Source organism: Lissotriton helveticus, chromosome 6, assembly GCF_964261635.1.
Source record: "Lissotriton helveticus chromosome 6, aLisHel1.1, whole genome shotgun sequence".
Lineage (NCBI taxonomy): Eukaryota > Metazoa > Chordata > Amphibia > Caudata > Salamandridae > Lissotriton > Lissotriton helveticus.
In genome coordinates this window covers 1,776,955,053-1,776,981,414 of record NC_136067.1, presented here as the reverse complement: position 1 = coordinate 1,776,981,414, position 26,362 = coordinate 1,776,955,053, and the positions used below count along the sequence as shown (strand labels likewise).

The window sequence follows — 26,362 nt, the reverse complement described above, 5'->3', positions numbered from 1 at the left end:
AAGACTATATTGTTTCTGTACATAAAACAAAACATTACCCATTTGGGCACACTCATCAGTCTCACTCTGACTGTGGGGAGATGCACCTTCAGTATTTTATATTAAACGAAAGAAAATGGTTGGATAATAGGACATTCGTGTGATGCTGGTAAAAAATATATCCCTGTTATCAACTGCTCATTTCTATGCGAAGGGTAAACAAGCATTGGCAATGCTAACCATTTTGGATTTTGAAAATGTATTTGCGAGCCCATGTTATAAATAGAAGAGGTAGGTCATGGGTAGGAGTAGCAGCTGGTCATTTTAAGCTTATTTCACACTTATGGTGAAGGTTGCACTGCAGCTGCGTTTCAATACGACTGTGCTATTTTAGTGAAGCCTTCTGAATGTGTTTTTACGGCACAAAAAACAGGCACCACAGGAGGACTGTGAAAAAGGAGTACATGATCCAAGGTGAAGGGAGTAGCCCAGGGTTAAGGATGCAGCAGAGGCTCCAGGTGCACAGATTATGACAAAGCAGTTCAAGGCGTGGGGGAGGAGCAGCACAGAATTAGGAGGAGAAGCATAAAGTCATGGTGGAGAGCTGCTGGAGCATCATAGTGTTTTGGGTGCACCAAAGAGGGGTAGAGATGCAGAATTTGGGTTGGGTCGCAGCACAGGATCAGGGAAAGTTGGACTAGAAGGTAACAGGCGGGGGGAGATGGTGCAGCGCAGGGTTAGAGGAGCTGGAGTAATCCTAGTTGTGGAGGGCAAATTGCCAAAGAATGTGAAGATTGAGGTAGAAAGGGATCAAAAGGAAGTGAGGCAGTCCAGTGTCCGGGGAGATGGATCAGCGTAATGTCCATGGGGTGGAAGATTGCTAATTAACATTAAAAATATCTTCAAAAGTGTGTGAAAGTGCCTCTTTTTGTATGGTTACCCCCATTTTTTTGTTCACGGATGCGGCTGTTCTTTTTTACTGTGGACACTAGAACACGGACGTTGCGGACTATGATGCAAAGTCCTTGCACTGAGAAAGTCCTGTCAGGCGATGTATCAGTTCTGCTCAGAGTTATGCCACATAGCAGAGGAGATGCGTTGGGTCTGCTGTATCCACACATGGGCAGACAGAGCACATTCAGGCCCACTTCCAAGAATCCAGTACTGGGGTGGCACCACTTGATAGGGTTCAATAACAGATGGTTGAATCCAGGTGCAAGATTGTTGGAAGCCTGTTATGTCCCCGAGGCTTCAGATCAGGAGGTGAGCCAACTAGCCCTTGGAGTCACTCTGGGTTCAAGAGATGCAGGTCCAGTTCTTCTCCCACAGGCAAGAGGGCAGCAGGCAGCACAGCCTCCAGTCCAGGGAAGGCATGGCTTGGCAGTTCGGGATGGACTGTTCCCATGAGGCACAGGGTCAGACTGATTTGCATATGGCCATGTCTGAACTGGGGTGGCAGAGTGGGCTAAAGAACGGTGATGGATTAAACCCAGATCTGTTGACTGGGTGTGAGTGTTTGATTGGTTCAGATGCTCCGTCCATCACCACCCCCTTTTGTACCACTTTGTTCGCCATATGTTGGCAGGGTATGCTCAGACGTGAGTCCCTTGCTCACTTTGGCTCTGGATTCAAGCAAGCCTGGCTGAAGACGGCTGGAATGCCAGAAACCGGTCTTAGGAAGCTTGTTTCCGGTCCAGGGAAGGCATGGCTTGGCAGTTCGGGATGGACTGTTCCCATGAGGCACAGGGTCAGACTGATTTGCATATGGCCATGTCTGAACTGGGGTGGCAGAGTGGGCTAAAGAACGGTGATGGATTAAACCCAGATCTGTTGACTGGGTGTGCGTGTTTGATTGGTTCAGATGCTCTGTCCATCACCACCCCCTTTTGTACCGCTTTGTTCGCCATAAGTTGGCAGGGTATGCTCAGACGGGAGTCCCTTTCTCACTTTGCCACTGGATTCAAGCAAGCCTGGCTGAAGGCGGCTGAAGTGCCAGAAACCGGTCCTAGGAAGCTTGTTTCCGGTCCAGGGAAGGCATGGCGTGGCAGTTCGGGATGGACTGTTCCCATGAGGCACAGGGTCAGACTGATTTGCATATGGCCATGTCTGAACTGGGGTGGCAGAGTGGGCTAAAGAATGGTGATGGATACTGGGGTGGCAGAGTGGGCTAAAGAATGGTGATGGATTAAACCCAGATCTGTTGACTGGGTGTGAGTGTTTGATTGGTTCAGATGCTCCGTCCATCACCACCCCCTTTTGTACCACTTCAGGCTAAATAAGACATATCATGACGCAACAGAAGTAAAAGGGCCAGTCGCCATGGGAGGTTACAAATGCAGACAAGACGGTACAAAGGAGGGACTAGCAAGATTAATAACGACTCGGAAGCCAGCCTTTACAAAGGACAATGACACAAGTCAATTAAATATTGGGTGGAGAGTGGGCAGATCTTCAAAGCCATGTTCCACTAATGCATGACTCGCAGCAGCACATGCGCTGCCCAGGCTCGAAATAAAAAAGTAGCTCTGAAAGTACGAGCAGTATAAGGACACTGGGCAAGGAAGCAGTACTTGGGCTATGCTCTTGGTGAGGGGCAAACACATAAAGAAGAAGTGAATCCGGCACGCGCTGACCAAAGAGAAGCCAGGAAATGAGTGAGATGATGAAGCCATGGTAAGCAATGGGCGGGATCTTATCCCCCGTAAGTAAACAAAGTGTCTCGAAAATGAAAGCACATGCGCTGTTTCAGGCGAAACATAAATACAAACCACTGTATTCCTGCTAATGGCTGGTCCCTGCTGTAACTTTGCATAATACACATTATTCCCAAACACATTGTTGCTATTTAACTATTTCATTTCAAATAAACTATTCAGTTTACCTATATTCTCTACAGAGAAGAGGATAAATAAGGCGCTTATATGAATCTTCAACAGAACTACGTAGCATGTTCATAAACTCGGGTTTCGCATACTGCTTCGGTCTCCACCTGTAGTACAAAAAAACACTAATTAAACAAGCAAGCAATATTGTATTGTTGGCTTAACCTACCCAAAAAAATAAAAACATTTGTAAAAATATACACATATAAACGCATGTTAATATAAAAAGCATGTTGAATCAAGAAATAACACATCCTCAAAAAAGTGACGAATAAAAAAAGGAAAACAATTTTTTTTAGCCTCATGTGATCATATTGTACACCAACTTAAGCAACTGGCCGATTAAAAAAACTATTCGGTAGTGACCAGAAAAGCATAAAAAAGAGGTGCCAAGAAACAAAGTTCTTTTAACTTGTTAGTCCAACACAGTCTGTCAGGGATCCGCTGTCAACTAAAAATTAAGCACAATTATCCATGGGAGAGGGCATTCCAAGGTAATAAATCACTGGCCTTCGCTTTGGGCCATACTCCACCTCAGACAATAACTACATTTGAGTGCTCTCTCCCCTTTGATTACATTGCTACGGTATATCAGGCCATTAAAATGTGGGTTGTAATTCACATAATTGTTAGTTCCATGGAGTGTTTTTCATTGGGCTATTTAGGTGGAAGTTTACAAGACGGATCCCTTTGGGATTGTATTTTTTGTGATAATGGTCTGCCATGTTTACCTCGTTTTGAGGGCCACAATAAGAAGCATACACAGAGGAGGTTAAGAGATTTTAGTCACAAAATAAATAATTTGTTGGAAGCCCAAAACTAATTTTAGGAATTGTGGGAAAACCTAAAGTGATTTCCCCCTGTGAAACATGATGATCTATTGATAGGATCTGATAAACAATGTATGGGAGAAAACGGTTTTCTCTCACGATTTTCTCATAGAAACTATGAGAAGTGTTCCTGAAGCTAAACAGGGACATATTTTCTACCAGTAAGCAAATATCTTCGAAAGCCATGAGAGAAAAGCATCTGACATGAATGGTCAAGCAAGTATTTCCAAATGCAGCAGCAGTGTCACTTGATTACCAAGTGTTCAACAACAGCTTCACCAAACAGTTTTAACTAAATTTTCAGGACGAACGTGACACACTCATGCAGGTCATTTTTATGGAATATACAGCAGGATGAATTAAATGAGCATTGAGGGGCTAATATAGATACAATCCCAGCTGGTTTGAAAATATGAGTGGAAATGTGGGTTTTTATGGCATAAGAACCCATGGGAGAGATCCCAACCCAAGTTACACCAACCACTTTTAACCTCTATTTCCTTAAACTATCCATCCTCTGAGTCGCTTAATGCTTTATTAATAATAACACAGTAGTATGTTGGTAGAGATGGAACATTTAATCTCCCATTTAAATGCAAGTTGATAGATTTTTTTTGTTGAAGTTCTGGAAGATACTTGCTGGCAGATCTATTTAAAATGAATAGATATGTGCTTCTACGGTTCACAGTAAGTTGTGGTTTGGACATTTCAATTTTATTTCTACTCGCTTCCTTTTGTCAGCATTTGTATCTACCTGCACGAATGTGCACTAGCATGAACATTAGTTTATTTTGCGTTAGCTACAAAGAAATGAAGCAAGTTTAGAAATATTTCTATATTGTCTATGAAAAATAGTCTTTATGTATATCGTATAAACGACTGTATCCCAAGGTAGTTTATTAAAACATATTTTAGAATAGGTAACATACATAGCCAGAACAATAAGCCAATAATTTTAAAACACAATGAAAACGATTAAGGACTACACCATTTTTAAATGTTGGTAGCACTTCAAATATATAAAACAATCACATGGATAGGAAAGTTTTCAGGGACTCATTTATTTCAAGAACTTGTAGAGCAGAAAGTACCATTTTAGAAGGAGGCAGTGAATACGAATCTAGAGAACTTGTCAAAGGTTAAGGATAAGATTACCATAATTAGATTATATTAACCAGCTCTGTGGCCCTATGCACCCTTAAGTTCCCATGGTTCCATCACCGGAACCGGCCCGCACGAATCAAGTCTGAAACGTGGGTATCAAATTTAACTCAGAGCTGCTGCTTGAAACACAGAGCAGTAAAGTCTGACTTCCATTTACTGAGGTTCTTGAGAGATGTCAAACCTGTTCTAATATTATATCAGAAGACCGCATTTGTACTTGTTGTAATGGTATGCACTCTCGGTTAGAGCAATACAGTTTACACAGGCCCACGTACTCAGCCACAAAAGTAAAAAAAAACAGGGTGCCCATCTCAGATCTCAAGTGCTCCATCAGCCAGCACTGACACCCAGGCATTTGCTGGGTGAATCTCTTTGTGAGCTTCGGCCTAGCTCTAAATAACTTGTTGGTGCCTTTCAATGCTACCAGTCAACCACATGCCTAAGCTTTACTTCCCAAAACCTGCTATTTATTAACCCACATCATTCGGAGGTTAAAAATATTCACTACCAAAACTTCTCCCTCCATAAATCGCTTGCCCCTCCCCCAACTCTGACTGGCAGAAGACTAGCTGGAGCTCCAAAGAGATACAAACCATCCTTTTCTGCGCCTTAGCAAACCTTTTGGGCCCTCATTTCCTTTTTTAATATTGCCCATCCCTACATCATGTACCCTAGTGTGACCACATGTGGTTTGAACACTGAACACGTTAGGTTTACTAAATACGATTACACCTCGTCCAAAGGATATCTAATGGTGCAATTAGAACTTTTTCAAACCTGTCAAACAACACAGCCAGTACTGCACATCTACAGTTACATCATCTTATCACCAACAGGGGAGAGCCCTAGTCTACAACTCAATAACAAGGAGCTGATTTGGTGTGATATTTTTAAGAATGACAGAGGGGTGGATGGAACGACATAGGCAATACGAGAGATTACAACAAGGTGCAAGGGTCACTTTGATGGCAACTTCATTGTACTCCTCTTCAACAGCTGTGGAAAGAGACCTTAGCAACTGAAAATAACAAAATAGACCAGGTAGCATCAGGCAGTCAAAGATGTTAGAAAATATATTCTATTCTGTACTCCTAGATTTCTAGCGCGCATGGCTAACCAGAAGGGCTTTGCAGCGCTAACTAGCCACCGGACAACTATCATGCGGAACCTACTCGAACAGTTTAGTCTTTAGTAGCTTCGTAAATTTCAGTTCTGACCCATTAGTATCATTTATGGCGGGAGAGAGTTCTAACGTGTCGAGGCAATGCGAGCAAAAGAGCGACCACCGGCTCTGGCTCTCTTGATTCTGGGGACAGTGAGTAGTAACTGGATAGTGGTGCATAACGATCTCACTGGATTTTAAGGGGAAATAGGGTCCAGGATCAATTTAGAACATTTACTGCGGATTGCTTTATGTACAAGGCATAGAGTTTTAAAATTAACTCTTGTGTCCATTGGGAGCCAGTACACAGGCACAAATACTGTCCTTGCTGATTGGTGTTTGGGTATTTTTACGAGAATGCGTGCTGCAGCATTTTACATTCTTTTCTAGACTGACTTATGGCTTCCAAGGTATAAGAAGTCAAGTCGAGAAATGACCAGGCCTTGTATCACCACTCTACATGTTGGGTCTCGTAGCCATCTCAGAAGTCTTCTTAGGGTGCAGAGTAGGCCGAAGTAAGTGGCTGCTAGTTTCTTGACATTGTTTTCCATTGTCAGTTTTCCATCTAGCTGGAATCCTAAGCTTTTGATCTCTGTTTTTGGGGTAGGATGGTTACCCAAGGCAGTCGACCAGTTAATTTCCATCGACCTAGTGGGATTGTAAATATTTAATAAGACCTCTAGGCCAAACAGTGTATCACTGCAGCAAGAATTCTCAATTGTGAAAGGAAGGCACCACATTTGTCTAGTTTTAACTGTCCTTTATTGGTCTCAAAAGTGACAGCACACTTTATAAATGTAATATATAACAGGTGATTAATGTTGCCGAGTTCGCAAATGTAACTGAGGAGGAAATTGTGATGTGTGTGCCTCACTTCATCTGACCAAACTCTTCATGAGGTCTTTGTATCATGCAAAGTGTTTTTTAGAGAAACTTTTAAGAACAGATCAAAAAATTCAAAAGGATGAGAATCAAATGTTGGCCTCAAAGGTTAGCGTTTTAAAATGTACCTGTAAATTCCCAGCTGTGGCACTTCATTGGAAGGTGGGGGAAATCGAGCCTTTTGAGAGACTCAGAGGATATGATTCACATCAAATGTGTGGGACTTGAGGGAGATAAGGGCATCAAATATATGGGTATGGAGTCAGATTTGCAATCACAAAAAGGAACAAACACTGCAAAAGTCAGTAGGCCCTTGGCTACCAACCAAATTTCTGATTTCCACCATGAGTAACTAGAATGTACATGAACATCATCCTTATTCGTCTTGAATATTAAGGTGGATCTTAGTATCATACAAATGAAATCATGGGATTCACAAACCAAGCAACAGACTGCTCAGGCATTGCACAGGTTGGAGAACTGTTGGACTTGGCCCTCTCTGCAAAGCCACCCCATAAATTATGCCTTCACCCCCTTCTATTTTTCAGAATTCTCTTTCGTAGGCATTAAAACTATGATCACTTTATCACTGCTGATCTGATCTAAAGTCTTGTGCACTCTACATTAAATGTACCTGTAAGTCCCTACTTATGGAACTATATGGTACCCACGGCCGACAAATTAAATTAAATGCCACTAGTGGTGCTGCTGCACTCATTGTGCCACCCACTAAAAAAGCCCATTAAAGAACAAGTTACTTATCGTCGTTAACACCTTATCTGCTAGAGACTATCTAGCCACAGATTCCTTACCTTTCAATTATTTTTAGGCGTCAGACTGGATCGGGAAACTTTTCATGAGCAGTAGCCCTGTGTGCCGGTATTTAGCGTCAATCACCTCTGTGTGGCATCGTTGGCACTGGAAGTGACTACATAGGCGCCACCCCAGAGTGCTGACGTCAGTTACTTTTCACAACTTTCCACACCAGGAGTGCAGTACCACAAAGAACACTAGCCACTGGTCTGGAAAACTAGGGCCCTGTCAGAGAAACAGCCCTGACCCTAGAATCTGCTGAAAGAGTGGGGAGGATGGGTGGGTCAGTAAGGAATCTGCAGCTAGATATAGTCTCTACCAGATAAGGCGATACCGAAGTAACATGTTCATCTGATAGACTTCTAGCCACAGAATCCTTACCTTTGAATAGATACCCACACAATATCTCCCTGGAAGTGGGTCTGTGAGACAGACTTGGGTTTAAAAAGGCTGAGGGACAGAACAGGCAAAGTGCTCATTCCGACAGATCGGACTGTCCAAGCGGTAGTGTTTCGTGAACGAGTGCAAGGAGGCCCACGTTGATATGGGCCGAAGCTCACTGACCCTTTGGGCTGATGTTATCGCCACGAGGAAGGCCGTCTTGATGGTAAGAAGCCTGAGGAGATAATGTAAAGGCTCAAAGGGATTGCACATAAGGAAAGTGAGCACAAGATTAAAATTCCACTGAGGCATAATGAACGGTGAAGGAGGGAACGTTATAACCATTTCAAGAATGTGGTAACAACAGGAGATTTGAATGGGGATGGCTGATCAGGAACCCACAGGAAGGCAGAAATAGCAGAAAAATAGCCCTTAAGAGTGCCCAGAGTAGAGCTCTGCTTGGCAAGAGAGAATAGAGAGAATGACCTGAGAGAGGGGACCAATCTGATTCAGTCAGTCAGTCAATGAACTTTATTCGGTATTTAAAAAGTACATAAAATGGTTCACACATTAAAAATACATTTCAAGGGTCCCATACATATACATTTCGTCTCCATATATACTCATTCTCCCATTGAAGTCCTCAACCTTACAGCAATCTCGATAAAATTCATTATACAAAACAGCGTGTGGGGGTCATTGGCCTTTTGTAAGAACAACAAAGCAAGCTTGGCACATTTAAACTTTGACTGTTTTAAAATACCCACTAAAAATTTACGCCTTGGAACAGAATAAAATGAACATAATAATACAAAATGAAGGGTATCCTGCGGAGACCTATTGTCGCAGCCGGAGGTATCCTTCTTCTCAACCGTATGTGTAAAACCTGCAGGATTTGCCAGGATATGATGTAAAAGATTGAGCCTAAAACGAGTCACATAAAATCTTTCTTGGGCATTATAAAGTAGTGCTAAGTAGGGTTCCATCTCCCCTTCTGTTTTAAGCGCTCTGTAGGCCCGGACTGTTACTTTCGGTTCTTCTCTGCACGACCTGTGAGCCACAGCCTGCTCCCTAAATATATTTTTCACTCTCACTTTGTCATGGGCGGTGATTTCTTCTGGGTTATCGAAAAGGTTCAAGCAGCCCATGTCCTCCAGCGTAGACTTTATATATCTAAGCCACGGGATACTCATTCCCTTATCTCTTTTCAGGCAATCTAAAATAATTTGCCTGCTAAACGCTGCCTCATCATTAATCCAAATCTTTACCCAGGCTAAAAGTGGTCTGACCTTTATTAAATCGGCAATAAACTCCACCCCTAGTTCCTCGTGGACGATGAGGGCCGATGTGCATTGCGGGGTTTTCAACACCTTTCTAAGGTACTTGTTTTCTTCAACTTGAATCTTTTCGGTGTTTACACACCCCCACACTTCGGCCCCATAGGTCATTTTGGAACAACAGATAGATCTATAGAGGTTCATCACTTGTTCGGGCGACCACCGTCCAAGCCTCCGCCCGTAATTCATTATTGCCCCTGTGGCAGCCACAAGTTTAGAGCAATGTTTGGCAACTAACAGGTTTAAATAAGTAACCCGTCAAACAGTAGGCCCAGGTAAGTAAAGGACTGAACCCTGCCTATTTTATGGAGGCCTATCTTATATACATAATTCGTACAGGCTTTAGCCCCTGCTGACATTACATAGGATTTCTCCAAGTTTGCAAGTAAATCAAGTGAGGACATGAAGCTGACAAACCCATCAATCAACTTCTGCAGGGCCTTCGGGGTGCGGGCTAACAGCACCGCGTCGTCCACATACAACAAAACGGGAACAGGGCGAGAACCTATCTGGGGTGAGTCCGCTCCTAGTTTGCATAATTCCATGTCCAAATTATTGGTATATAAGGAAAACAAAAAAGAAGCTAAAATACAGCCTTGCCTGACCCCGCTGTTACACTGGAAGGGGAGTGTGCAGCTGCCTTCTGCACTACAGCGCACTTTAGCAGATGTATTCCAGTGCAAAGCTTTGAGTATATTTACCAGATCCGGTTCCACCCCTAGTTTTGTCATCAGGGCCCACAATTTTTATCTATTGACATGGTCGAAGGCAGCGGATAAATCCATGAACCCCAAGTACACTGCCTCTTTTCTTGCTATTGTGTACTTGGCCACCAAAAGGTATAGATTCAGGCATTGATCCGTCGTAGACCTTCCCTCCCTAAACCCATATTGTGTTTCAGTAATGATGTTATGTGTGTCAGCCCAGAACTTGAGACGATTCAACAATACGCGCCCCAATACCTTTGCAGTTACATCAATTAAAGATATCGGGCGGTAACCTTGAGGATCGTCCCTGTTCCCTTTTTTAAATATGGGGACTATTACTGCTGTTGACCAAGATCGTGGGAGGCCTGTCTCAACTGCTGCATTCACCACCCTGTTAATATAGGACCCCATAATTCCACCTTGCTTAAATATAGATCAGGTGGTATTCCATCTGGCCCTGGGGCTTTATTTTTAGATAGAGTCTGTATTTCCCCCATAATTTCTTTCAGTGTAAAATCCGGCTTGGCCACCCACTGGGTACCTATCCTTGTGGCCTCATTATTGGCTCCTGTGTGATTATATAACTCTTTAAAATGATTATGCCATTGTTCCGGGAGTATTACGTTACATATGTCGGGTGCGCTTGCCTCCTGAAAACAAGGTTTATTAATGAATTTCCAGAATACCGTGAGGTCTCTATTCTCCGCCGCCTCCCTTAAATCCTCCCAGACTTGCGACTGGAGCGACTGTTTCCTAGTGTGTAATACCTTCTTATAATTGCTCCTACATTGAGCAATGTGTAACTTATCCCTAGGGAGTGCTTGTAAAAAGTTCAATCGGGTCAGGGACAATCGATATTTGCCCGGCAGTATTGCCTCTGTGACCCTCTAGTTATTTAAATCAATGAAGAGGCAGGCGCTGGAGACTGGAAAGCAGGAAACAAGGGTTTTTATTCTCTCCGGAGGAGAACACAACGAAACGGACAGAAGGTATCGTTCTGAGGTGCTCTAACTGTATTCCTGAGGCCTGGCCTCTTATACACACATTTATGACTTTATTGTAGATTACACATACATGTTAAAGCTTTGATGTACGGAAAAGACATTCTCGGAACTCCCCTTTGGGCCCGTTCCCACACACATTTACAGTTGAAGTCCCCACCCTAGTCACAACAGGTGATGAGCATCGCGCAGCTGGATAATCCGCCGATTCACGGAATGTGGGGGGTTTGATCGGATCTCATGGGGTGGGGGCTTTGATCAACCCGGGGATTCTTTGATGGGGGAAGCTTTCTATTGTACGGGGAGGGGCAAGGATGGTATCGGCAGAGCTGGGTGTCGGCTTGGGAACGGGGAGGACAAAACGGGCACACGGGGAAAAAGGGTTTTGCATCTAAGGGCCGGAGATCATGAAAGGAAAGCAGGGAGGTGTCGCGCTGGGAACAGGATGAGGGCCTGGGGCAGAGCAGCGCCGAAGAGGGGTTTATGACTCAAGGCAGGTGCAAGCAGGGGGTGGATAGCGTGCAGGCTTAGTGAAGGCGAAGGGCTATGTCAGGGGCCAGCGGCATGCAAAAGGGTTCGTTCTGATCGGGGCATCTTAGAAAATGGCGGGCGCGCACGACAAAAGTGTGGCATCAGGGGAAGAGGCAAGATGGCGCAGATAATGTTCACCAAAACGTACTAATTTTCAACAGTCCTCCCTTTAACATATTCAAGACATCTTGCTGGTTCATTTTCTACTCGGTTCTATTGTGGTGGGCATGAGAAGGAAAATGGTAGGAACCCTAGATAAAAAGAGTTGTAAACGATACATTTTAACTTTTCTAGTTTTCAGGAGGCGGGCCTATTTGATAAACTTTGATAAACTTGTTCAGCAGGAAAGTCATAGGAATGTAATACAAAAACGGCGAGCAGCAAGTACATATCATAACGTGAACTGGCAGGTTAATACATATTTCAGATTCGGATTGGAGCAGGATCAATACAATGGCGGCTGGGAGAGAAATGAGGCATAAAAAAACGGTGATTGAGGATGTCAAATGTTCGAAGTTTTACGAGTTCTCATTGTTCTTTGTGGTCTTTCGTTGGCGCTGTTGAGCACCGGCGGTGGAGCTACAAGTCCAGCTCTGTTCTAAGTTCTGCGTTGCAGGGCACGACCCTTTCCTCGCGTTTCTGGTCGGAAAGGTCCTTTTCGCCCTGTGTCCTTTGAGGTGATTGTCAGAAAGTTCGGATGGAAGAAGAGCGTACAAAACAGTCCATAGGGTAGGTCAGAGGGAAAGGGGGATGGAGCAAGGCCAAATTAGGAACAAACTAGGGGAACGAGAGACTTCAAATAGGCGGGCGTGTGACCGAATTCAGAGAGCGGGGACTTGTCGACAGGCATTGGACATCGAGCAGGGGCATCAGGTCGACCCTTTCTTCTCATGTTGTCGAAAACAGTGCCTCGTCCTGCAGCTCTTTTCAGTCGTGGTCTCGCCTTGGCTAATGTCGCAGGTGTTCCTTAGTCTGCAGTCGGGCCTCGTGCTCCCACATCCGGTCCTTTTCTCCTCCAACAGCGGTACCCTTAAACAAGTTTGAAAAGACAGTCTTTAGAAAATTTGCAGATGAAGATAATCAAAAAGTCTATTTCTCTCCCAGCTCCAGGCAAAGAATGAAAAATGCCCGTTATTTTAGTGTTCACAACTGGCATATGAATGACCGGTGACGGGTTCTGTTGGATTTACTATGACTTTCCTTCATAATTATTTATTACAGGCATGGCAGTTCATCTGATGGTAACCCACCCTTGTGAGACAAATCTGGCGAAGATATGCCGTTCTCTAGAGTTTTACATTTACAAAAGGGTGCAGTGAGTCGTCAACATGGTACTACACAGGTATTTTGCTGAGAGACGAACATGGCTAAACATTTCCTTTCTATCGGTGCATCCTGTTTTGCAACTACTGCGGGGTTCATTTCGATGATTTCTTTACCTTGAACTAGTCTGTTAACCTTGTAAAACATCATTCTGGGTCCTACGTAACCTTTTACAGCCCGATTACTTAATTAGGAAGGACAGGGGTTTTATGGGAAACAACCAGGGACATATACAGGGGAGGTAACGGGGGTGGTCACTTTTCCGGTTTGGGTATTGCGACAATTCGGGGAGGGGAGGGTCGCGTATTCTGAGGTCCTTGTCTTATACTATAGGAGCCGTTGACATGTAGTTCCCTTATTTTCGGGTCAGATTAGGGAACCTCTGTCGTTTTACCTGTCCTTTCCCTTACGGCCCAACCTGGGTTCATTGACTTCTAGCGGAAAAGGAGAGGTAATGACGCGGTCTCAGGGTGATTGTATTAAAGACAAGTTTTTGTGCAAATACTGGCGGTATTTGAAGCCAATTAGGTGGGGTGCTAGGGGTGGCAGTCTGCCAATTTCGGGGCTAACCACTCGGAAGAGTGGGAGTGCAAAAATAGAGGGAGAGAGAGAGAGAGAGAGAGAGTGCAACGGCAGGCTAAATAGTACACGTGCAACAGAGAGGGTGGCAGTGTATTCAAGAAAGGCTATTTAGTGCATTACACAGTAAAGGGCATTCACGAGTCTGCGTTAGAATCTTGTAATCATGCAGTTTGAGCATTAGACAGGGTAGAGGGGACGTGCCTTGAGAAAAAGGAAAGAAGAAAGGAGGTACCATGTTGTCGCACTTTCTCGCATTCTCGGTCCTTCGACCAGTTGGGCCAACTCCTCAGTCACACATACACACATTCCCTCATAGTTTCGCATCATACGTGACATGGGTTCATTCGTCCGGTCTGGTTTAAGGGTGATCACTTTTTATCAGGTTGTGCTAATTTTTCGGGTTTGTTCGGTACGTGAGTAGTCTGCAGGCGTGCTTAGACACCACCTTGCGGCGCTAGTCCGCTTCGTGTATTAGACGTGGCAAGGCTTCAGATCTTCGCCACACCTCGGCTGTAATCTCTGATGTAACCTGCAGAAGGAGGAAAAAAGGGGGGGGTGGGGGAGACAGCATTCGCGCGCATTCAAATACATGGATTCATAAGTCCTTTACTTACCTCTTACTCGTCTTTCCTCCTTGGGGCAGGGTCCCCGGGGATATGGTTTCTGGAGTCGGGGGGGGTAGTGTGTTCATGTAGGGCGTGTGCGGGGAAACATAAAAAGGAAACCAGAGGTGCCTAGTGCGAGGTATCTAGTCAAAGGATGTATCTCACTATCGGGGTCCTTAAACCTCTTTCAACGCTGTGGCGTTCTAAGGTTCTTCGGTTCTTGGGTCCCTGCTACTTTGGAACGTTGTACTTTATAATATTTACATTATTTCATTTCACCCTCCTTTTACATTCCCTCATTTACACCATTCGTTTTACCCATCCTTGGAAGTCAAGGTCTTCCTCTACGCGAGAGTTCATGAGTCAGACGCGTACCTTGAAGGCGGAGTGTCGTGTTGTCGATCCGATCCGTCCTCCAGGGCTGGGCAACCATCTTCTTTTAACCTTAAAGAGAGAGCAGAGTAGGGTGCACAGAAAAGAACTTTCCCACCCATCCCATATTTTTTTAAAATAAAGCATGCAATACCCGTCCATAGTTTCAAAGACTTTATTTTGCAAAATCATTTCAGCATATGGATTATGAGGGTGCGGTCGTATTTGGCCGGTCGTGGCAATGGCTAAAGTGCGTACAGTGGGGGGTGTCGTTTGCAGCAATAAAAACATCGGAAAGTTTTACTCATTCATTTGTAAGAGACTAAAACGTCTATTAATTGGCTGGGGGTTCGGGGGCATATATTTTCATAATTTAGAAGCATAATCATAACAGTTGTAATCAGATTTCCTATATGCATACCGTACGTGTGCGTCGTAAATGGGGTTTACATCAGTTATAAAAATATAATACATTGTACATTCGTAATCAACATTTGTAACGGGGATCTTTTCATACTGTTCGTCGAGTAAGTTCTCCTTGTCTTTTCTAGCCAAGTGTACAAAGGATCATATAAAATCTCAGAACATCAAGTTTATATTAGTGCGAAGGAACACCACGAGGTGTTCGTAAGTTCCGATTGATACCAGCGCCATTTTGGGCGGGGCCGGCTCAGTCCGGAAGCAGCATCAGGGGGAAATGTTTCCATTACTGGCAGTTTGGACCAGAGTCCCTTTCGGCAGTTCTAGAATTCACGCTAACAGAAGGTGTGGCAATGTCATGTTTGTTTCGTTGGCGATCAAGGCAGCCGTCCCTTACCGGAAACCTGCAAAGGCCGAAGGTTCCGCCGGGGACCCTTGTAGGATCTTCAAGGCTGCGGAGATGCTGTCGGAGATGGGGGCTCGTGCTCCAGAGGGCAAATGTTCGAGTTATATTGCTGGTCAAAGTTACTCTAGTGGCCGGGGCCCACCTTCCAGCGGACCCAGACGCCATTTTGAGGCCCTACCGGGGCCACTCTCGTCGAGTTTGCAAGAGTGGAAGAGACCCTTCGGAGTGAAAGGAAGAGGTCCCTGTTTTGTGAAAGCGGGACGTTCGGCTGGGGTGCGGCTGTGATGCCCCCACCTGGGGGCAAGGGAGACTCGTTCGCCTCGTCTCCTTCTCCCGGTGTACTCCATGCCGCTCCTTTTCATCGCCCCGCATGAAGGCCTCTCCACATCCGGTGTTCCCCAAGTGCCACCATTGTACGTTCGGTGCTGCGCAAGTACTGGGGTGCCACCATTGTACGTTCGGTGCTGCGCAAGTACTGGGGTGCCACCATTGTACGTTCGGTGCTGTGGAAGTATTGGCACCATCGCCTGACTGGGGGTGTTCGGCGTCGGGCTGGGAAACCTCCTACCGGTGGAGGTGGGAGAGGCTCGTCCGCGTCGCCTCTCCCTCCCAGCCCAACTTGGACAAATTGTTGTGGAGGTACGTGCAGGACATCCCGCCGTCCAGGACTGCTGCGGCTGTGACGGAAGAGAAAAGGAAGAGGTGCCTCGTTCTCCTCTGGACATGTGGCGGGACTACCTTAGTCTTTCCAGGCCCGTTGCGGCCGGCCAAGGAGACATGTGGCGGGACTACCTGCAAATGCCCAGGCTGCGGGCTCCTGCCTCTCCTCCGGCTCCCCCATACGTTAAGATTTCCTGACCAAGAGTTGGCGGCCGGGCTCGCCTTATATGGGTTGCCGTTGGTTGGGCGTAGCCGTAACCCTGCCCTACTTTGGAAGGTTCCAGAATGGGGGGGGGGGCGAATGTTCTGTTTGACTTTCATTTTCTACAGTTTATCGTTATTATTCCTTGTTTGTTGTGTTAAATTAAAAGTTCAAGTTCATTAATGGTCTACGGATTTTGATTCACCATTTCTTTCTTTCCAGGTTGCTTTTATGCTAAGTTTCTGCTAACAGAGGTCGAGTAACACGGAAACACGTGTAGAGGGATGACGCAGATTTGCACATTACATACACACAAACTCAGACAGGGGACAGTACAAGTACGACATACAAAGACCCAAGACAAATATAAAAACAGTTATTGGTCATAATTATCTCTTTCCGTCTGTGAATTTTTAAACGAGGCTGGGTTCCCGTCTTGACATTGCCCGACCTAGGAGAACGTGAGCATGCCGCTGAGATTTTCCTGGCGAAATCTGTGCCATCGGGCATAATCAAACGTGGTGGTTCTGTCTGGTCTGTCTATGTAAGTCGGGTTCTTCTTTGTCTCGCGCCTTTTCTCGTACTGTCGGTCTGTCGTTCTTGTCGGCCCTTTGCCTTTACTCACGCTCAGTAGAGTCGGGCATTGGGCTTTCCAGTGTCCGACATACCTACAAAAAGCGCATTGGTCTGACCCTAAGTCTGGTCGTCCTTTGCATAGTGTCGGGGGATAAGTTGTGGGTAGCGGTGTCCTGGGGTTGTCCTGTCGGTATATTTCCCTACTTGGTTTATCCTCGTCTTTTCTCTGTCGTTTCGTAGCCTCTCTGCGCCACATACCGAGACTGTCGAGCATAATCGGCGTTGTCTTATTATTTCGAAGGGCTATTTCTAACGTTTCTATTTTATCAAGGTCAAAGGATCCTGCCAGTGGCCACTGTTTGTCTTGACTCTCTTCGGTATACCTGTGCCATAATTTATTATAGGCTATAGTGACTAACCCATAGTTTATGAACATGTCCTTATTAGGGGTGCCTTCTAATGGAGCTATATGGTCCACCTCTAATACGCGGTCCGGACTAAACAGGCTATTTATCAGTGGGGAGAAGACAGACATGACGGCTCGTAACGAGGGACTAAAAAGTCAGCACTGCCTATCTTATCACTAGGTGCAAAGACCGTACAGAATATTTCTATTCAACGTTGTTTGCAGGCAGTGAATACCTCATGGATCAAAAAAAAAAATATATAAAACCAAACGACCAATAAATAACAATGGGGAGAATGAGTAGGTCCGCAAAGATCTGCGTTACCTACCCTTTTCACTATCTGCAAAAAGGGTGGTCTCTTCCCTGCTTGCAGACAGGGAATCTCCAGGAAACAATAGTTTGCGAACAACAGTTCAGTTTCAAGCAATTATTGAGTGGGGGAGAAAAAAATAAGCACGGCTGCTACCCTACCTATCCTCCACTGTTTGCAAAGAGAGAGAGAGCCTGTTGTTTCTCCGTTTGCAGACAGTGAATCTCCAAATAAAAATAAACAGAGCAATACTAGTATTTTTGAACAAACAAACAATCAAGCAAATTTTTCGCAACTTGTCGTGGTAACACGACCTTACCCGGACCGCATGGACAGTTTCTTGTCTTCCGAATCCAGCGCCCGATCGTCCTCTTTTTCTCGTATTTCTCACGGCACTCCTGATGGTTCCCAGTCAGGACCGTAGATCACTCGAGAGAGGTCTGTTCGGAACTAGTGAAGTTCGGATGATCGGCTGCCAGACGAGGGTCTATTGGGCAAGAGCTCTCCCGATCGTTGCAGTCGTTCACTCTGTCGTCGGGACCTCTCCCACTGGATCCACGAGTCGCTGATGGGCCCCACGCTTGGGACGCCAATTGTAAAAAGTTCAATCGGGTCAGGGACAATCGATATTTGCCCGGCAGTATTGCCTCTGTGACCCTCTAGTTATTTAAATCAATGAAGAGGCAGGCGCTGGAGACTGGAAAGCAGGAAACAAGGGTTTTTATTCTCTCCGGAGGAGAACACAACGAAACGGACAGAAGGTATCGTTCTGAGGTGCTCTAACTGTATTCCTGAGGCCTGGCCTCTTATACACACATTTATGACTTTATTGTAGATTACACATACATGTTAAAGCTTTGATGTACGGAAAAGACATTCTCGGAACTCCCCTTTGGGCCCGTTCCCACACACATTTACAGTTGAAGTCCCCACCCTAGTCACAACAGGTGATGAGCATCGCGCAGCTGGATAATCCGCCGATTCACGGAATGTGGGGGGTTTGATCGGATCTCATGGGGTGGGGGCTTTGATCAACCCGGGGATTCTTTGATGGGGGAAGCTTTCTATTGTACGGGGAGGGGCAAGGATGGTATCGGCAGAGCTGGGTGTCGGCTTGGGAACGGGGAGGACAAAACGGGCACACGGGGAAAAAGGGTTTTGCATCTAAGGGCCGGAGATCATGAAAGGAAAGCAGGGAGGTGTCGCGCTGGGAACAGGATGAGGGCCTGGGGCAGAGCAGCGCCGAAGAGGGGTTTATGACTCAAGGCAGGTGCAAGCAGGGGGTGGATAGCGTGCAGGCTTAGTGAAGGCGAAGGGCTATGTCAGGGGCCAGCGGCATGCAAAAGGGTTCGTTCTGATCGGGGCATCTTAGAAAATGGCGGGCGCGCACGACAAAAGTGTGGCATCAGGGGAAGAGGCAAGATGGCGCAGATAATGTTCACCAAAACGTACTAATTTTCAACAGTGCTTTCAGGCTATCTTTCAAGTTCTTATGAGCCTGAGAGCATGCTCTGTCAAACCATCTTGGGGTACAAACTGGGCTTAACTTTTTGGTGTTCGTTAAGAAACCCTCAACCAGGTGTGCCATTTCCTCAAATGCGTTTACCACTGCTGCACCTTCTAGGGAAAGGTCCAGACACACATTAATGGCATCTCCTCCTTTATCCATTAGTGACTTGTAGAACCTTGCCCCATCTATTTTGGTCCACCGCAGGCGTCGCCCCTGGTCCGTAGCTCTTTCCATGGTCCCCATAAACTGGGGGACCCTTTTGTTAAAGGGGTAGATTAACTCCAGCACTAGGGGATTAGGATCACTATGTATATTCCACTCAATGACCGCTCCCTTCACCCAGGGGCAAACCGCTCTAGAGATCACAATAAAATCAATAAAGGAGTGGCAGCCTCTACCTTTAAAGGAGGGGGCTATCTCCACCCCTTCTTCCACTAACACTAGGTCAATGGTGTGTATCAGATTTTGACCTTTCATCAACCTGTCCAATTCCATCCCTTCTGTAGTGTGCGCAAAATGTGGCCCATTCTCCAACGTGCACCGGGACCAGTCTCTGGTAATGGGTCTGAGAGATGGACAAATGTGACAATTAAAGTCACCCGCAATTATCCTTAACGGGGCCGCTGTCCTTTTCCCCTGAACTGGCTCAATATTGAGAAAGTTATCCAGTTCTTTTATTGTAGTTCCCTTCCCATTGCTCCCTACTGCATTGTATAGATTAATAATCATAAGGTTTAACCATTTCATCTGAAGCCCCAGGGCCTGTAAATTATGTGAAGGCCAGTTAAAATGCGTCCACACCCCTTCGCTCTTTAAATCCACATAGGTTATAAGACTTCTGGGCAGGGGTAGTAAAACATTTATAACCCGGTAGGAAAAAAGGATTAGAATCGTCACCCAAGTTTCTTGTAGGCATATTATCTGGAAACTCATAATGTAGTCCCTCCAGCCCCTGTTGTTAAATTTCACCGCCAGTCCCGCTATATTCCATGACAGGAGTTTTAACCCCGACTTATTGTGTGGCATACTCACCACTTGTGTTGGGATACTATTTTCTAGCATATTGCCTTCCTCGGCTTCCTTGCCTACTGTTGTTCGAAATTGGCCCGGTGTACCAATACAACCTTGTCCCTTTATTTGGTGGTCTAGATGAGGCCCTTCTTGTGACACTGTAGGAAGGTGGATACCTGACTATGGTTACCCCAGATTTTTTGCCTTGTTTTTAGCTGGTTTTCGACTTAGTTGGCCTGGGATCCTGCTAATCAGGGCCCCAGTCTATCTGCTCTCTCTTTAAATGGACTCCATGTACCTTGTCAGCCCCTGTACCATGCACTATAGGTGCTCAGGGCATAGGTGCATCCAAGGCCTACCAGGGGCTGCAGCATATATTTTGCCACCCCTGGCTGGTACTTAAATCGACACAACTGGCTGTTCACACAGCTGGGGCAAGGTGGTGTACTCACCCATTGCTTAGATATAGTATGCCTATGTCTAAACCTATATCTGGACACATAGACACCTATCAGTCACTCCTATGACAGGCCTTTACAATCCTGGAGGCAGAGTGCTTGGTTTTATGTGAGATGGTGCTCTAGCATGAGCTGAGCCTGTCTGCAGTGTTAGGACCAATTCCTTAATGCTGTTCCAGTGATACTGCCATACCATATACTCTTAAGTGAATTATAATCCTCGCGGTTATTGCAACTCTGGTTTGGCTTTATCAAAACATGTCGTGTTTGGTGTCATACACTTTGGAATACTATCCCCTCGCCAGTCCGGGTGATGGGGATAGCATCCCACCCTTCTAGAGGGAGAAGACATGTTACTTTACTGAAAACGCGGTTAATCCTAACCAGAGCCCCAGCATCACAAAATGGATGCTGCTGTCACAGGCACATGTCTGGCCTCCTGCTGCTGACCGACACTTGGCAGAGGTCGCCTGGACAAAGGGTTTCCTGTCACAGGGAGGTGTCACACCACCCCAGACAGGAGATAGTGGATTGTAGCAGGGAGGGTTGAAAGAAACTAGACACTGCCTGGAGAGCACAAGGTGTCCCTGGGCAGATTCCAGTCAAACCGGTTCTGGGGCCATCCTGCCCCAGTCCTGGCGCGAAACTGGACAATGGAAAAGGGGTGTAACCAACCCCTTCCTGGGTCCCACCCATAGGAGGGACCTAGCAGGTAATCCAGCCCCTTGATTTGACTTAAAAGTAGGAGCTGTGCAGATGCACATCAGATTATCCTGACTGAAACTTATGAAACGAAACTCTGGACCCTTCGACATCCCACTCGACGTGAAAGACTGAAGAATCTCCCTTGTGGTCAATGAGTGACCACCCTGTGCAAACAGGCACCATCCAGCACCTCGACGTTTGCTTTGTTGCAGTTCCCGCCGGAACTCGTGCGACAGAGATCGACAAGACCCTGCGTGCCTGCCTTCTAACAGCCCGATCCACAGTCCCTGCAGAGCTGAGACCCGTGGAGGCGACCTGAAGCGTGGGGCCAGCCATCTTGGAAAGACTACGAAGCGCTGACCGTGCAGCATCCGAGGCTCCCTCAAAGCTGTGCATTGGAGTCTGAGAAGCTCCAGCCCCGAGCAGCTTTTGCACCGAAGCTCACCCCTCCACACTCGACGAGTGCTGTGTGGGGCCCTTTTGCATTTTCCTGCTCGACGCGTTGGTCCGGTCGCTTGCCCGTTGGCTAGTGGCCCCAGTACCGACGAACCTATGAATTTTGTGGTAAATAAATAATTAATTACCGGATCTATTTTTCGGGATACTCATATAAACAGATAGCTCAATAAATAAGAGTCAAGATACGAGGTAGCTAGAGTGTACAGGCTTTAATCAGGCATAAAAGGACAGGAACAGGACAGCCTGAATGGGATGGCAGGGCCCGGCAGCTGCCGGGCAGGATCTGGGAATGATGCGCATAACTTTTAATAACAGTACATTAGTATATATAGTTAAACAAAATACATTGCATTCAATACAGTAGGCGTAGCAGTAGGCGGAGTTTGTAGCAGTCGCGAAAGATAAGGCATAAAGTGGGTGTAACAAGAGGTGTGTACAGGGCGTATACATAGACATGTGATGCAAACGTAACAGAATATGTCATAAACGGGGCGGAAACATGGAGGGGGCTACCTGAGCAGCTGGGACCTCTAACCTAGTGGTGCGCGCAAACTGGCAATGACGTGTTACCAGGGAGAACTGGGGGCTATGACTTCTGCACTAGAAGAGGAGACGAAAGTCTGGAGTGTCAGAGCGACATGTACCCAGGCATATCTAGTATCTGTTGTTTATAGTACATGTTGATAGAATCCAAAAGTTATCAGGGTAAAGGCTAACAGACACTAAGACTGGTGCATGCATTATTCTAAATGTATTGCATGTGCGAGGAATATTCTATGAATATGAATACAGTATTTCTCTTACATGGAGACATAAAGGCTAGACCATGACGGAAACTATTGATGCGATTCAGTAGCTTAGGAATGCAGAGAAGGAGGGCTGAACTGATAACTAGAATCATAACATATTCTTGGCAGACTGGGAGGCAGAGCCAGGCCGAGCCGGGCACTGCGAGGCAGGAAGTAAGCGAAGGGTCAGGGATACAGGTGGGGGCTGTATCGCTCCTCGGAGAGGGTTCAGGAGACAGGAGCTGAATCTGAGTCCGGGCCCTTTTGAGGCCTAGAAACGGGGACAATTCAATGAATTAACGTGCACACTGTAAAACGTGGCAACGTAGCTTTTACATAGGCCTGATATTCGTTGCTTTCACGAAGACTGGAAACTGACATACTAGAGATGGACACAACTGTAATTGCGTCTTTAATTGATCAGAAGGGAGATACATGCATATTGATCATGCACATATGACATAAAACGGGGAACACGTAGGCACATATAACATGACAAAATTTACTTTTCCACAATTTGCTCAGCTAGTCTGGTTGCTCCAGACTGGCCCTCGCTCCCCTGAAAAGGAGCACCCGCTCAGACCTTGCTGGTCCGAGTATTAAGCCATCTTCGAATCCTGCGTGGGTTGCATTTGCTAAGGCCTGTTGACTCCGATCTTGAAGCCGACACCGCCGACAGCGAGAGCCTTCGAGGGACAGCTCGTGATTCACTCCAGGACATCCTCGGTGCCCCAGAGACCACGTGGCAGCGGAGAGAAGCTACACGACATCGACCTGATTGCGCCCGACATTGCCTGGTTCCTTCCTGGTCACTGGCTAGTGACCCAGACTCTGTCCCCTCTAATTCAGGTACTCTACAACTTCGATCCACCCTTGGTGCCGCACCGGACACTTCTCCTCTGGACGCCTGCAGCATCTTCATCTCCAGGCACCCTAGATCTTCGTGACGAAACCCGACACATCTTTGCACCTGTGCACCCGCTTCCTGTGGGTGAGGTAACTCTTGAACACCGGTGCTCCTGTAGTGGTTTACACCTCTAGTGTCTATCTCTAAAGTTTTGTCCTTCTAGTCCAGTCGGAAGACTCTTGAAACTGTAACTCGATAACTTTTACGTACCATTGACTTTGCATTGGTGCATGCGTGTGCTTTAGGCACTGCACCCGAATCCCGCTGGCTACTCCCGTCCTAACTGCTGTTAGTCCAGTGTAGTCCCAGCGATTCACAAGGCCCTAGGCCTTACCCCTGATCGATTAGTGATTGTTAAACCACTTTTTTGATATATGGTTTGAGTGGCCACCGGCCTCATCCATAACTGTGCAACTTGTGTATGTTATACTGTGCTTTTATTTAAACGCTTGTGCTTCATTGCTCATAAAGAGTAGTGGGGATTATTCTAAGAATAAATACATATATTTTGATAATATATAACTTGTGTGGTGTCCTTTCATTTGGTATTACAGGATTGCATATGGTAAAACAGATGGCTTCACTCGCCCTCTGAAGTTGAAGCCTTTAGGCTCCTTAGTTCATGCTACCTCTAGGATACCTTGTCTATAAGGTTGACTTACAACCACCACCATAAGGGATTGTTTGGACTGATACAGGGTGCCCACAGAACTGTGGACATCATACATCAGGCCAACTTCTCACATTGGTGAGCAGCGGTTGGATACGAGCTTTGCTGTTGTTTTACATTTGCAATCTTATATCAAATTGAAAGATCACATTAAGTACCATAGGTACATATAAATAAAAGCTTAGCATATTTAAGTTCTACTGAACTTAGTAGTTGTAGGTAGAAGGGCTTAGCACACCCTGACTACAACTCATTAGCAAGGTACAGTAGGAAAACACTTAGTGTAGGTAGGTGCATCACTTACACCACACTAGAGTCATGTCTGGCACAGGTGAAGCTACAGGCTCTCTACCTGTGACGGTTGACCCTCCACAGGCAACCTCCAACTATGACAAATTCAGCCACAGAGACTTGAGTGCCTTGTGCACTGCAAGGAAGCTGAGAAAGGGTCACAACCCTACCATTCCTATCATGATAGCCATCCTAGAAAAGGATGACCTTGAGAAAACTCGAATAGTTCCCTCAGGATCAGGAGAAGGAATACATCCCCCAGACACTGAGAACACCTCCCCAGAAGTAGACAATGAGAGGCAGACCCTGAATCAGAAGGTGAAGAGTCAGATCATGGGCAGGGGGATACCCAGGTACCAGTGGTAAGGCTTAGCCAAGCCAATGTGGTCCTACATGGGAATGAAGAAGGGAGTCACTTCCCCAGACCCAATAGCAGGATTCTCCCAGGCAATAGGAGAGAGAGAACCCCTTCAAGGGATTCTCACATTTCTAGTGCCTCAAGAGAATCTCAGAGAGGAATGACTTCCCCTCAAAGAAGAGAGCATAAGGCCAGGATGAGAGCAGTTAATCTCCAAATAGAAAGAGAGGAATTAGCCCTGGCCCAAGCTAGACTAGCTTTTGCAAGAGAAAAGAAGTTGAGTGGGGAGACTCCCACTGGTGGCAGCAATATCCCAAAGGATAAAGACAGGTCCTATGATCATAGAAACCTGAGTAAGATTGTGCCCCCCTACAGAGATGGGGATGATATACACAAATGGATAACTGCTATAGAGAGGGCCTGCATGGTACAGCAGGTCCCCCAAGAACAGTGGGCAGCAATCTTGTGGCTTTCCTTTTCTGAGAAAGGGAGAGATAAGCTCCTCACTGTTAGAGCTGAGGATGCTAAAAACTATACAGTCCTGAAGAGTGCTCTCATTGATGGGTTTGGCTTAACCACTGAGCAATACAGGTTGTTGTTCAGGGATACCCAAAAAGCTCAGACTCAGGACTGGACTGATTTTGTAGATTGTGCTACTAAGGCTCTGGAAGGTTGGCTACATGGCAGCAAAGTACATGACTATACAGGATTGTATAATTTGATTATGAGGGAGCAGATTCTAAGTAATTGTCAGAACCAGCTTTTACACCAGCACCTGGTGGACTCAGATCTGACCTCTCCATAAGAATTGGGTAAGAGGGCAGACAAATGGGTCAGAACCAGGATTAGGCTTAAGAATCAGGGTAATGACCAAAAGAAGGATACTTCCAAGGCTCAAGAGAAGGGTGGGGATAAATCTAAAGAAAAGTCTCCCACAGGGCCCCCAAAACTCCAAGGATGGGGGTGGGTCCCAAAACACTTCCTCTGACCAGAAGAAACCTTATTGCCATGTCTGTAAACAGCCTGGCCACTGGAAAACTGATAGCAGTTGTCCCAGGAATAACAATAAGGAAAACATAACTCCAAGTAAGGCTCCAACACCTCCTGTTACTGTCAGCAGTAATCCCCCAGGTGGTGGGAGCACCCCCAAGAATTTGGGTGGGTTTACTTTTGGAGCTCAGGTGGATTCTGGCCTAACCAGGTCCCCTAATCCAGATACTCTTGTCTGTGAAAATGGCATGGGGTTTGCCAACTTCATTCATTGTCCAAACACTTTGAGCAAGTATAGACAGGAGCCCATCATCAATGGTCAAAAAGTTGAGGCCTACAGAGACACAGGGGCTAGTATCACTATGGTGACTGAGAACCTAGTCCCCTCAAGGCAACTTTTACCTGGTGCCACATATCAGGTGACTAACATTGATGGAGTGCAGAGAAATCATCCCATGGTAGTGGTAAATCTCAGCTGGGGAGGTGTCACTGGCCCAAAGAGAGTGGCAGTGTCAGCAAACCTAACTGTAGATTGTCTACTTGGGAATGATTTGGAAATCTCAGCCTGGGCTGAGGTTGAGCAAGAAACCCATTCTAAAATGGTAAATGTCCATGGAAAGGTTAGTGGGGCTGTGATGGCTACAGCCCCAATCCAAGATGTCCTTCCTGAACAGGTTGGTAGG

At 46.1% G+C, this 26,362-nt stretch overlaps 1 protein-coding gene across 1 annotated transcript in view; it reads right to left on the bottom strand.

Moving 5' to 3' along the window:
- SRBD1 (S1 RNA binding domain 1) overlaps positions 1-26,362 on the bottom strand; it is a 781,048-nt gene that overhangs the window by 418,428 nt on the left and 336,258 nt on the right. The window contains exon 12 of the mRNA XM_078649673.1: positions 2,861-2,968. Coding sequence (XP_078505799.1) covers positions 2,861-2,968 — 108 coding nt within the window. The remainder of the gene's footprint in view (positions 1-2,860; positions 2,969-26,362) is intronic.